Genomic DNA, 13,524 nt, shown 5'->3' on the forward strand with positions numbered 1-13,524 from the left:
AATGTTGTTCTAAATTAAGCTTAAACTGACTGCTGGTCAATTTAGGTAAGGATATAAAATAATATTGGTACATTTTTAACTTAGTACAAGTTTAGAAAATGTCTATAACACTTCTTTAAAAAGTTAACTAGAACAGATCCCAAGTAGATTTGGCCATTTATCAGAACTGACTTACCACTGTCTCCATGTAGGCTAACATTCTGCTAGAATTCTCCCAAGCGACTTTGCTCACTGATGGGGAAAAGGGGGTTTGTCATTTTAACGTGGAACACATATTTTCATCACATAATAATTTTGCTAGTGGAAATAAATGGAAAGTTATCCAGCTGGACATGCTACTTACAAGAACATTACTGACTAACAAAAGATTTATTCAAATATTTAATTGGAAGGAACTACATCTGGAATAAGTTTTATTGGAATTCATATAAAAAGAAAACCAAATCCATTAGAAATTGATATAAACAGTTGATTTTATCTGGAACCAAGAATGTGAATTAATTGGAACCTAGATGTCCTAACCTGTTTCTTTGCATAAAAGCCAATCAAATTTTTAGGTAGAGCTTTGTTTTCAGCGAATATTTTAAAGACAGATTACCCAAAATTACCTGATTTGGTTCCCACTTCACTCCTCCTCAAAAACCAAACATAAAGCAGAAGGGGGCTGGGTGTGGTGACTCACGCCTGTAATCCTAGCACTTTGGGAGGCCGGGGGGAGGATCACTAGGTCAGGAGTTTGAGATCAGCCAGACCAACATGGTGAAACCCCATCTCTATTAGAAACACAAAAAGTAGCCGGGCATGGTGGCACATGCCTGTAATCCCACCTACTTAGGAGGCTGAGGCAGGAGAATTGCTTGAACCCAGGAGATGGAGGCCGCAGTGAGCCGAGATCGTGCCATTGCACTCCAGCCTGGGCAACAGAGCAAGACTCCATCTCAGAAAACAAAAACAAAAACAAAAACAAAAACCAAAAAACAAAAAAGGAAAGCAGGAGGGGGCATTTTCCTGTCTTCAAAATACAACCTCCTGCTAAGACCAGCAAGTCAGCAGAAACTCACTGCATTTGGGCTTCTAGTTACTAAATGAATTAAGAGACACTGAGTTCCATCCTTAGATGTCCACATAGATCCCGTTGATCAAATAATCCAGTCTTGAGTAACGTTTCCTGCGGAGTGATTCCGAGAGGATTCTGCCCAAGAGGACGAGGCCTATCACCAGGAACAGGACACCAAAGAGCAGGGATCCGATAAGAAGCCACTTTTCAAATGGAAGGCCATACTGATTTTCTGGAACATTGCCCTGCAAGGAATGACCTGGACTGGCCTCCCTACCTTCCCAGGAAGCAGTTTTATTCGTAGCGGAAGACTCCACATTTGACATAGAAAGTGCAGTAGGGTTATACACATTCTCTGTGTTCAAAGTTAGGTTGGAGATTTCTGTAAACGATATCGTTTCTAGGCTGCCTTTCAAGTCCGTAGGTGCCTGAAAGGTGGTAGTCAGAACTGCTGTTGTAGCCATTGCTTGGAGTGTAGCCACAGCCTGTGTAAAAACTGTAGAAATGAGGGTTGTGGGAGGCTGAGAAGTGACAGTGGTTACAGGTGGAGATGTGGTGGCCAGCTGTGGCTGGGAAGTCCCAGAAGGTGTCACTGAAGCATTGGTGGGTAGACGGATGGCGGGCTTTGGAGTAGACGAGGTGGTATGTGGAGAGGCAACTGCCACTGTAGCTGGGAACACACTCACATTTTCAGGCAGCAGATGAGCTATTTCTTGATCAGGGGAAATCTGTGAACTCTGAGAATGGCCTTTTTCTTTATAAACAAGGAGCTGGGCACTTGCTTTGTCCATACTAAATAGTTTCTCCAAGTGATCTGAGGATCCAAACTTCTGAGAAAGTGTCTCTCTCCATGAGATATCGGTGGGCTTTGAATAACCTGTGTGATGACGGGCTAGAGGAGTGACTGCTTGTGAAAACTGGCCAGGTAACAGAGAGTCTTCCTGGGGTAACTCTTGGCTTGGCAAATTTTTGGTCAAAGATGGAAAATCTGAAAATATATGGAAAATAAGAGGAGTGCTTATATAACTCCATGCTAAGGTAGGTTAAAAAATATAAACATATCAGCTTGTTCAAAAGATCCCCAAACCGGTTGGGCATGGTGGCTCACACCTATAATCCCAACACTTTGGGAGGCTAAGGCAGGAGGATGGATTGAGGCCAGGAGTTCAAGACCAGCCTGGACAACATAGGGAGATCCTATCTCTTAAACAAATCTCCAAACCGTTGATACTTGACATTTCATCGAAATGTGTGCAAAATGGAAAAACACAAATTGCTAAATGAGAATCTGATAACGCCGCCTCTCTACCAGATGCTGTGGTTTATTTCTAGCATGATAGGACAGAAGATAAGAGAAATGTGTGGAGGAGGACCAGGCAAATTAAGGAAAAGGTGGGAGTTTCACAGCAGAGAAGCCGGAGGGGCTCAGCAGGGCAGCAAGAGGCTTGCTTAGGAAGATGGAGAGGGTTCTTCATCTTCCTAAGGGGCCAAGGCCAGGGGAAAAAGTGGGCTGGAGGGTGACCTGAGCAGGAAAGGTTGGCAGGGAGAATGCGGGGGAAGGTGTGGGCTTCTGCAGGACATACCAACTAAGACTGAGATGACAATTGGGAAGCAAGTAATCATCAGGAGAGATTTCAGTGGGGGCATGGGGCAGGCAAGAAAGGTATGTGGAAGCCGTGGGAAATGAGGTGATAGAGCAGGAGAGAGGGAGCAGAATCCCTGTTATGTGTCTCTGACAGGCAGGAGGAGGAGGGGCCAGGCAGGGTCTGGTCACCCCTCTGAGCACCGAGGCCACAGCAGCAGCAGAACAATGACAACAAAAACCAGAGACGTATCGTTCCAGCACTCTGCTCCGAGGACCGAGGCTATCTGGGAGATTTCACTCGGACTCTCAAAGATTGGAATTTTGGAGCCAATGTCGTAGGTCATGAGGACGATGGGACCAATATTTGAAATCATGATGACCACGCTGTAGACACAGAGAGCAGAAATCCATACAGTCCCGATGCCTGCTGGGGAGAAACCAGCCCCTGCTCCTGCTCCTGCTCCAGGAAGCTCAGAATTGTGCCCCTGATCACACACCCCACTGATCATAGCTCAAAGTGGAAAGGGCTGTTCAAGCAATCCAGTGCAGGGAATGGCCAGGTGAACTGCTGTGTGTCACTGCCGCTAGGCTAACCATCTCACGTAGATCAGAACTGCAGAAAACACAAGGAAAGAAGCAGAGGAATGTCCTGGCATCTCTCAGTCCACTCACTCCTGTTCTCTTTTCCTTTTCCTTCCTCAACTCACCTCCATGCCAGTTTCCAAACTGGTCCTCAGTCTCCTCTTTCCTACAAACGGATCCAGAGGCAGCTTCGGATTCATGCCGTCTTGTGACTACTCTCTAAGCCTTACCCCTCCGAGAGGTTCTTTGCACTGTCACTTATTCATCCATCTAGAACAGGGCTCAGCAAACTACAGCCTGATGGACAAATCTGGCCTGCCATCTGTCGTTGTATGACTTGCAAGCTAAGAATGGTTTTCACATTTTTTAAAAATTTTTATTTGTTTTGAGACAGAGTCTCACTCTGTCGCCCAGGCTGGAGTGCAGTGGTATGATCTCGACTCACTGCAACCTCTGCCTCACAGATTCAAGTGATCTCCTGCCTCAGCCTCCTGAGTAGCTGGGATTACAGGTGCATGCCACCACACCTGGGTTGTATTTTTAGTAGCGATGGGGTTTCACCATGTTGGCCAGGCTGGTCTCGAACTCCTGACCTCAGGTGATCCATTTGCTTCAGTCTCCCAAAGTGCTGGGATTACAGGGGTGAGCCACCATGCCTGGCCAGTTTATACATTTCTTTTAATGGCTGAAAAGTAATCAAAAGAATATTGTGTGACACAGGAAAAGTATACGAAATTCAAATTTCTGTATTTCAAAACCTAAAGTACTGGTGTGAAAAGTCTAAAATACTATTTGGTCCTTGGCAGAAAAAGTTGGTGGACATCTGCTCTAGGATATAGTATTCTACTCTAAAATAGAATTTGGGTCAAATGAAGTATATTTGAAAATATATACATATATATTTGAGACAGGGTCTTGCTCTGTCACCCAGACTGGAGTGCAGTAGCACAAACACAGCTCACTGCGGCCTCAACCTCCTGGGTTCAAGTGATCCTCCTACCTCAGCCTCTTGAGCAGCTGGGACCACAGTGCCATGCCACCATGCCCAGCTAATTTTTGTATTTTTTGTATTTTTTGTAGAGACAGAGTTTTGCCACATTGCCCCTAGGCTGGTCTTGAACTCCTGGAATCAAGCAATCCACCCACCTCGGCCTCCCAAAGTCCTGGAATTACAGGTGTGAGCCATCATGCTTGGCCTATAATTCATTTTAAAGTTAAAAAAGAAAAAGACTGTTTAAGTAAACACTCTGTGATGTGTGTGAAATCAGAACTTAAATATGGCCATTGACAAGAATGGCCAAAACAGCTGTTTTCTTTCTCAAGCATGCAAGCTCATAAATAAAGCAAAGCTAGGGCCAGTCCCACTTCTTGATAAGATTCCTCTGTTGGCAGAGGTCCTAGAACCACACAGGGATCCTCCACACCTGCTCCATTCGCCCCACCCACTCATGTTTGCCATTGGGGCATGGCGCTTCCTCTCAGTCACGCAGAGATGAGCCACAAAGGGAGCTGCAAAGCAGCTCTGCACCCTTAATGCCTCTTTGGAGTTTTATTTTCAAACAACTTCACTGAGTTGAAAAATGAGAGACTGACTATTACTTGGACCCCAGCTGAGCAAACAGACTCCCAACTTATTCTATGTCTGAATTATCCTATTCTTCCAGTCCTTGGCAAAAATGACATGCCATGAAGCTGCCAACAACAACAATAAACGATTAAATACCAAACTGCAATGGCTTTAGAGAATGAACAGAATCCACTGTCATCTTTCAAACTCTTGGTCTGTAAATATTAGTCAATGGGATATAGGAAATAGAGGCTGGGCACGGTGGCTCATGCCTGTAATCCCAGCACTTTGAGAGGCTGAGGCGGGATGATTGCTTGAGGCCAGGAGTTTGAGACCAGCCTGGGCAACATACTGAGACCCCCATTGCTACAAAAATTGTTAAAAAATTAGCCTGGCATGGTGGTGCATTCTCTGTAGTCCCAACTAGTCGGGAGGCTGAATGGAGAGGACTGCTTGAGCTCAGGAGGTGGAGGCTGCAGTGAGCCATGATCACGCCACTGCACTGCAGCCTGGGCAACAGACACTGCTTCAAAAAAAAAGAGAGAAAAGAAGAGAAAAAGAAATAGAGTTCTTCGGAAACAAACCACCAAACAGATAATCTGTATTTAATTTCACTCCAGGCAGGAGGCAGATAATTCATTTTTAATGGGGTAATATGAATTCATCAACATGGACAGATTCATAAACAGAATTACAAACACAACTTGCACACATCCTGAAGATATAAACAGTCCTTTGAATACTACGTCCGGGGTTGGTGCCACGTTGCCCCTAGGTGTCCATCAACCTGCTCAGGGGCTGGCAACGCCCCCTGGTGGCCACCACAAGAACCGTTTAATTCTAATTTCACTTCATTACCTTCACATTCGCCCTAAGAAGATTTATACACATGCCGAGTTCCCTTTTTTCCCATTTCCATTGGCAAGGATCTTCATCCCATACATGCTCTTTTACATGTGCATTACAAAAGCAGCAACACTCCAGAAGTATTAGAAAACAAATTCAGCTGTAATTTCTATCATCATATCCTAACAACAATTTATTTACACAATACTCTGCTTCGTGCTCCTGTTTGAAGAGGATGTTTGACACATGAGGTTTCCCTGGCACATGAACGAAACTCAGACACAGCCTCAGCTAGGGGGCAAAGCAGCGTCAACACGCACGCACCTCATACTTAATGCAGTCAAGAGAGAACCCTAGATTCCACTCCACCTAGATTCCATCACTCTAAAACTACTCAAGTTTCCCCCAGTGCAGCAAATGGGGTCACCATTCATCTGGATGCTCAAGGCAAAAACTAGGACTTGGCCTTGACGGTTCTTTTGTTCTGGCCCCCCAGGCCCATACCACCAGCAGGTCCCGTTAGCTCTACTTTGGAACAGCCCATATGTCCATCTCTCCGTCTCGCCCTCCGCTCCCTGTTTCTTCACCCAGATCTCACCTGCGCCTCCTAATCAGTCTTTCCATTTCCACTTTGCTGCTGTGTCACTGTCCATTCCCAAGAGGGCATCTATGGTGAGCTTTGAGAAATCACCTTTTTTTTTTTTTTCTTTTTTCCCCGAGATGGAGTCTTGCTCTGTCACCCAGGCTGGAGTGCAGTGGCGCAGTCTCAGCTCACTGCAACCTCTGCCACCTGGGTTCAAGCAATTCTCCTGCCTCAGCCTCCTGAGTAGCTGGGATTACAGGCACATGCCAGCATATCTGGCTAATTTTTGTATTTTTATTAGAGATGGGGTTTCACCATGTTGGCCAGGCTGATCTCAAATTCCTGACCTCGTGATCCGCCCGCCTCAGCCTCTCAAAGTGCCAGGATTACAGATGAGAGTCAGGAGGTCAGGAGTTCGAGACCAACCTGGCCAACACGGTGAGCCCATCTCTACTAAAAATACAAAAAAAAGTCAGGCGTGGTGATGCTTGCCTGTAATCCCAGCTACTTGGGAGGCTGAGGCAGGAGAATCGCTTGAACCTAGGAGGCAGAGGTGGTATTGAACAGACATTGTACCACTGAACTCCGGCCTGGGCGAAAGAGTGAGACTCCATCTCAAAAAAATAAAAATTAAACTCCCAACAGTTTCCCACCACACACCTAAAAACTCCCGGCCAGGCACGGAAGCTCATGCCTATAATCCCAGCACTTTGAGAGGCCGAGGTGGGGGGATTACCTGATGTCAGGAGTACGAGACCAGCCTGGCCAATGTGGTGATACCCTGTCTCTACTAAAAATACAAAAATTAGCCGGGAGTGGTGGCATACGTCCCTCCTAAGGTGGAGTTTGCAGTGAGCTGAGATCGCACCACTGCCCTCCACCCTGGGCAACAGAGTGAGACTGTCTCAAAAACAACAACAACAAACAAAAAACCTCCCTCCTATGACTTACAAGATGTTATGTGATCTGGCCCTCCCTGCCGTTTTGCATATCACTCTCTACATATTTCACAATGAGTCAACCAGCTGGGATTGGAGTGTTGGTTTTTCAAACACCCCAAACCATTCTGCCTGAGGACCTTGGACCTGGAAGGTCTTCCCCTGATCTCCTCACATCTGGCTCCTCGCTGTTCAGATCTCAGTTTAGCGGTTACATCTTTACTTACTGATTGACTATTCTACCGTCCTGTCTCAATTCTCTGCATAGCACTTGTGACTATATTTTCTTGATTATTTATTATTATTATTATTATTATTATTTTGAGACGGAGTCTCGCTCTGTCGCCCAGACTGGAGTGCAGTGGCGCAATCTGGGCTCACTGCAAGCTCCGCCTCTCGGGTTCACGCCATTCTCCTGCCTCGGCCTCCTAAGTAGCTGGGACTACGGACGCCCGCCACCAAGCTGGGCTATTTTTTGAATTTTTAGTAGAGACGGGGTTTCACCATGTTAGCCAGGATGGTCTCGATCTCCTGACCTCGTGATCTGCTCGCTTCGGCCTCCCAAAGTGCTGGGATTACAGGCTTGAGCCACTGCGCCCAGCCGATTATTTATTTATTATGGTTATTGTCTCTCTCCCGTAAAACATAAGTTCCAGAAGGGAGAACTTTATTTTCCTATTTTTTTTTTAGAGACAGAGTCTCACTCTGTCACCCAGGCTAGACTGTAGTGGCACGAACACGGCTCACTGCAGCTTTGACCTCCTAGGCTCAAGGAATTCTCCTACCTTCGCCTCCTAAGTAGCTGGGACTATAAGATCACAGCACCATGCCTGGGTAATTTTTTAAATTTTTTGTGGGGATGAGGTCTCACCATGTTGCCCAGGCTGGTCTCGAACTCCTGGGCTTAAGTGATCCTCCCACTTTCCAGAGTGCTGGAATTACAGGCATGAGCTAACACACTTGGCCAGAACCTTGTTTTTCATGTTAAGTGTTGTTTCCTTAGGGCATAGAAAGTACTTGGCACATAGAAGATGCTAAATAATATTTGTTGAATAAATGAAAACAAGTAGAATGTTAAAAATCAAGAGTATGATGATAACTTTCTAAAACTTAAATAAAAGAAAAATTGAGGCCGGGTGCAGTGGCTCATGCCTTTAATCCCACCACTTTGGGAGGCCAAGGAGGGTGGATCACCTGAGGTCAGGAGTTGAGACCAGCCTGGCCAACACGGTGAAACCCCGTCTCCACTAAAAATACAAAAAAAAAAATAGCTGGGCATGATAGTGGGTGTCTGTAACCCCAGCTACTTGGGAGGCTGAGGCATGAGAATTGCTTGAACATGGGAGGAGGTGGTTGCAGTGAGCTGAGATAGCGCCACTGCACTCCAGCCTGGGCGACAGAGTGAGACTCTGTTTCAAAAAACAACAATAATGCTCATGCCTGTAATCCCAGCACTTTGGGAGGCCGAGGCGGGTGGATCACAAGATCAGGAGATCGAGACCATCCTGGCTAACACGGTGAAACCCCATCTCTACTAAAAATACAAAAACAAAATTAGCCGGGTGTGGTGGCGGGTGCCTGTAGTCCCAGTTACTTGAGAGACTGAGGCAGGAGAATGGTGTGAACCCGGGAGGCAGAGCTTGCAGTGAGCCGAGATGGCGCCACTGCACTCCAGCCTGGGCCACAGAGCGAGACTTTGTCTCGGAAAAAAAAACAAAACAAACAACAAAAAACCCCACTAAATTCTGTAATTCTGATTTTATGCAAATACTGTCTATGAAGGGTCCACAGAATTACCTAAGCAACATTATATTTGTTTTCACCTTTTTTATATGGATAATCTCAAAAAAAAGAAAAATTGATATTGAAACTATTTCAACTTGAAAAATTAACAAGCCAAAGTCTCAGCAAAACATATCCCAGTAATTATATTAATTTTTTTGCTATTCATTTTCCATTCTGAATTAATATGTAAGTTCCATGAACATGGAGACTGTACTTCTAGTGCTTTGCAGAGAATCTGGCACATGGTAAATGTTTAATAAATATTTCTTGAATGAATTTCCTTTCAGGTCTAAACAATAAAATCCAGTGAGTTTGATTTCAGATGAGATTGGGTGCCTTCAGGGTGATATGGCCATAAATAAGTTTGATTTCAGATAATGTGATTATAATGGGAACTTAATAACAAATATATTAGAACTTTCTATATTAACACGAGTCTTCACCCTTTCAAAACAGTCACCCTGGAGACCTGTATACTTATTCCAGTGTTGCAGACCTTGTTCTAAAGACATGCTTCAGAAATGTTTCATAAAAGGTTTGTATGCCTTTTATCTCATAAAGGTAAAAACAGAAACAAACCAGAACAAATACTACCACGCCTTTCATTGGAAATCAAATTTTGGTTTGATAAATTGAATTTCCAATCATGAGATTTTCTGTTAGGTCTCAGTATTTGTGACCCTTTGTGGTAGTTTTATTTAGACTCTTGAAGAAAATCTTTCACATAAACCACAGTCTTAAGTTATTCCAATCACAAAAGAAAAAGTATACTGCTTTTATTACCTCTAATTATCCTGTAACTCCTAAGTCCTTTTGCTGGTTTCAGTGGACAGGCTTCCTCATTGGGACAGAAAAATAGGTAGCAGTTTGGTTGTCTGGCTATTTTTCGAGTGTCGAAGATCATCAAGTTACATGCTTTGTCCCCTGCAATGAAAGGTTTCATAAGCATGATTTTGAAATGAGATTTTCTAAAGAGTAGGGCAAGCAGGAAAAACTTCACTTATTATGGAGTCCAACACAAACACCTTTGTTCATTTTGTTCACTTGTTTGCTGACCGCTGAACCATTTCCTTCTCCTTAGTTTAGTCGCTTAAGGCAATTTTAAAAGACACTGGGTTTAGCTTTTTCTTTTCATAAGATGGCACCGAAGGCGAAGAAGGAAGCTCCTGTCCCTGCTAAAGTCCAAGTCAAAGCAAAGTCTTTAAAGGCCAAGAAGGCAGGGTTGAAAGGTGTCCACAACCACACACACACACATACACTCCTGCATGTCACTCACCTCCAGCAGCCCAAGACACTGTGGCTCCAGAGGTAGCCCAAATATCCTGGGAAGAGTGCTCCCACAAGCTTGACCACTCTGCCATCGTCAAGCCCTGACTACTGATGTGTTATGAAGATAGAAGACAACCCCACACTGGTGTTCACTGTGGATGCCAGGGCCAGCAATCTAGCACCAAACATCTGACACTCATGTGGCCGAGGTCACACCCTGAGCAGGCCTGATGGAGAGAAGGAGGCATGTGCTCCGCTGGTCCCTGTCCACAATGCTTTAAATGTTGCTTACAAAACTGGGATTTATTTTTATTTGTATTTTTATTTTGGGATAACGTCTCGCTCTGTCACTCAGGCTGAAGTGCAAGTGCAGTGGCACAATCTCAGCTCACTGCAACCTCCACCTGCCAGGTTCAAGAGATCCTCCCACCTCAGCCTCCCGAATAACTGGGACCACAGATGCAAGCCACTACACCCGGATTTTTTTTTATTTTTTGTAGAGATAGAGTCTCTCTATATTGAGCAGGCTAGTCTTGAACTCCTGGGCTCAAGCTGTTTGCCCTTGTTGGCCTCCCAAAGTGCTGGGATTACAGGTGTAAGCCACCACGCCTGGCCATCTCTTGGATTCTGAAAGCATCTCAGATGTCTAATAAAGCCATGAATGGAGTCAGTAAATTATTATAGCTATCATGGCTCCTTCCACACAGGATCCGAGTAGTATATGGAATACAATCTATCCTTTAATTTTTATCTGTACCATTCTTTGTGTTTTTCTTCCAATTTCCCCTCTCTCCTTGTCATGTTTGCTTTTCTATGATCCTTTCTTCCTCACTTTTCACTCTTAACTATAATTTCTGGTTTCGTTTCTTTTCTCCCTTTCCCCTTTCCCCTTTTCCCTTTCCTTTCCTTTCTTTTCTTTTCCTTTCGAGTCAGGGTCTTGCTCTGTCATCCAAGCTGCAGTGCAGTGGAACAATCACAGAACACTTTAGCCTTGACCTCCTGGGCTCAAGCAATCCTCCCACCTCAGCCTCCCCAGTAGCTGGGACTACAAGCGTGCACCACCATGCCTGGCTAATTTTTTGTTTTTTGTAGAGGCGGGGGTCTCACTACATTGCCTAGGCTGATCCTGAACTCCTGGGTTCAAGCGGTCCACCCCCTCAACCTCCCAAAGTACTGGGATTACAGGCATGAGCTACTGCACCTAGCCGCTGGCTTCTTTTTCTGTTCCTCTTGTGTCAACAGAAATCAAACTCTCGATTTATCATGGCCTAGATTTGATTTTGTCCTCCATTTGGTACAGTCTCACACCTTTGGGAGGTCAGCATATCCCTGGTCAGGTTAAAAAGATTAAGAGGCACATAGGCTAACTGTTAAAAACACACGCTCTGTCCACCATCACCACCACTGGTGCTAGTCACATAATGGTGAGAGATCGACTCCAACTCCCAGATGGGAAGGAAGATTTAGTTAGCCTCTGCCGGAGTTTTATCATGTCATATCCCCATTACTCAGAAAATAACAGGAGTACTCCTGCCTTTTCTTTCTCAACAATGTGATACCAGAAATACCTTTCTTTTTAGCACTTAGGTAAAGGGGAGGGTCCATAAGCCTCAAAATTGTATGCAAGATATTGAGCCCATCGTGTTATGTGTATTTTTCTAGAGTATCACCAAGTTACCATAGTGACTTTTGAACCCTCAGTGGTTAAACCATTTCTCAATAAGTGAGGAAAATGTTTGAGATCCATTAACTGAGGTCCCAAGTACTTCTGCTTGTAGCAAAGCAGTAATAGGACTTCGGCTTATAGAATAAAACAGCAAACCCTCATTTCTTAGAACTGAGAAGAAATGCAGGGCTTTGCTGACACCTGTAAATACCCACACTTAAAGTATTCAGTCCTGCTTGCAGGTGATCTTTCTATTTCACACACATGTTGATGTCAACTTTTAAAGAAAAACTCGAAATTTAAATTAAACCTCTGTCATTTCCATAAATTACTTGCATAAAGTGTTCCAAAACACACTGCTCAATGAGACCATCTGTGGGGAAAAGAAAGAGATCAGCCTGTTACTGTGTCTATATAGAAGGAAGGAGACATAAGAGACTCCATTTAGTTCTGTATTTGAAATGCTGTTAATCTGTGACCCTACCCCCAACTTTGTCCTTGCAAGAGACTTGTGCGAAGGTGATTTAAGGTTAAAAGGATATTGGGCTGTGCAGGATGTGTCTTTGTTAAACAAGTACCTGAAAGAGGGTTGATGGTTAAAAATCCTGCCCGTCCCTGGGCAATGTAACATCTCTGTGTAAAACCCATTGTGTGCCTTGTTTACTGAGTAAGGAGAAACCGCCTTTAGGAATAAGGTGGGGCTTGCTGGAGCCATACTGCTAAAAGGTTTATGGAGATGTTTGCATATGCATCTCAAGGCACAGCATTTTCCTTTAGGCTTATTCATGTTACAAGGATTTTTGTTCTTATGTCTTACTGCTGATTTCCTCCCTACAATGATCCTATTTTCTAGCTACTCCCCTATCGTTTAGATGGTAAAGATAATTATCAATAAATACTAAGGGAACTCAGAGGCCGGTGCCAGTGTGGGTCCTCTGAAAACACAGCACTGGTCCCCTGGGTCCCGCTTTTCTTTCTCTATACTTTGTCTCTGTGTATTATTTCCCTTTCTCAAGTCTCTCGTCCCACCTAACGAGAAGCACCCACAGGTGTGGAGGGGCAGGCCACCCCTTCAACCATCGAAGGAATTTTTCCTCCTGACACCAAATATACGGTGTCTTCTCCACACCATTTTGCAGCAATAACCACATATCCTACTATTCAGTTCAGTTCTGACACCAACTATCCAGAGTTGGCGTCAGACTCCATGGATTATGGGCTCAGTATCACAAGACTGCCCTCACTTCAGAAGCCAGTAGAAAGTTATCAGGTCTCTAGGTCAACCACACTTCTGTCCGACTTGGCTACTACTAACTCAGGGATTTCCTGATCCTACCCCCTCAGATTTGATAATTTGTAAGAACAACTATTAGAACTAAGGAAAATGGGGCCGGGTGCAGTGGCTCATGGCTGTAATCCCGGCACTTTGGGATTCTGAGGTGGGTGGATCACAAGGTCAGGAGATCGAGACCATCCTGGCTAACGCGGTGAAACCCCGTCTCTACCCAAAATACAAAAAAGTAGCTGGGCCTGGCTTCAGGCGCCTGTAGTCCCAGCTACTCGGGAGGCTGAGGGAGGGGAATGGCGTGAACCTGGGAAGCGGAGCTTGCAGTGAGCGGAGATCATGCCACTGCACTCCAGCCTGG

General features: G+C 44.8%; 1 protein-coding gene across 1 annotated transcript in view; it reads right to left on the bottom strand.

Annotated features, from left to right (window-relative positions):
* Nucleotides 1–344: 344 nt before the first annotated feature.
* The window catches only part of MANSC1 (MANSC domain containing 1), a 23,365-nt gene continuing 10,185 nt past the window's right edge, over nucleotides 345–13,524 (bottom strand). The window contains exons 3-4 of the mRNA XM_023226195.1: nucleotides 9,727–9,867; nucleotides 345–2,045 (exon numbers count right to left, since the gene is read on the bottom strand). Coding sequence (XP_023081963.1) covers nucleotides 1,114–2,045; nucleotides 9,727–9,867 — 1,073 coding nt within the window. The 3' untranslated portion in view covers nucleotides 345–1,113. The remainder of the gene's footprint in view (nucleotides 2,046–9,726; nucleotides 9,868–13,524) is intronic.

The sequence above is a fragment of the Piliocolobus tephrosceles genome, chromosome 10 (assembly GCF_002776525.5).
Source record: "Piliocolobus tephrosceles isolate RC106 chromosome 10, ASM277652v3, whole genome shotgun sequence".
NCBI lineage: Eukaryota > Metazoa > Chordata > Mammalia > Primates > Cercopithecidae > Piliocolobus > Piliocolobus tephrosceles.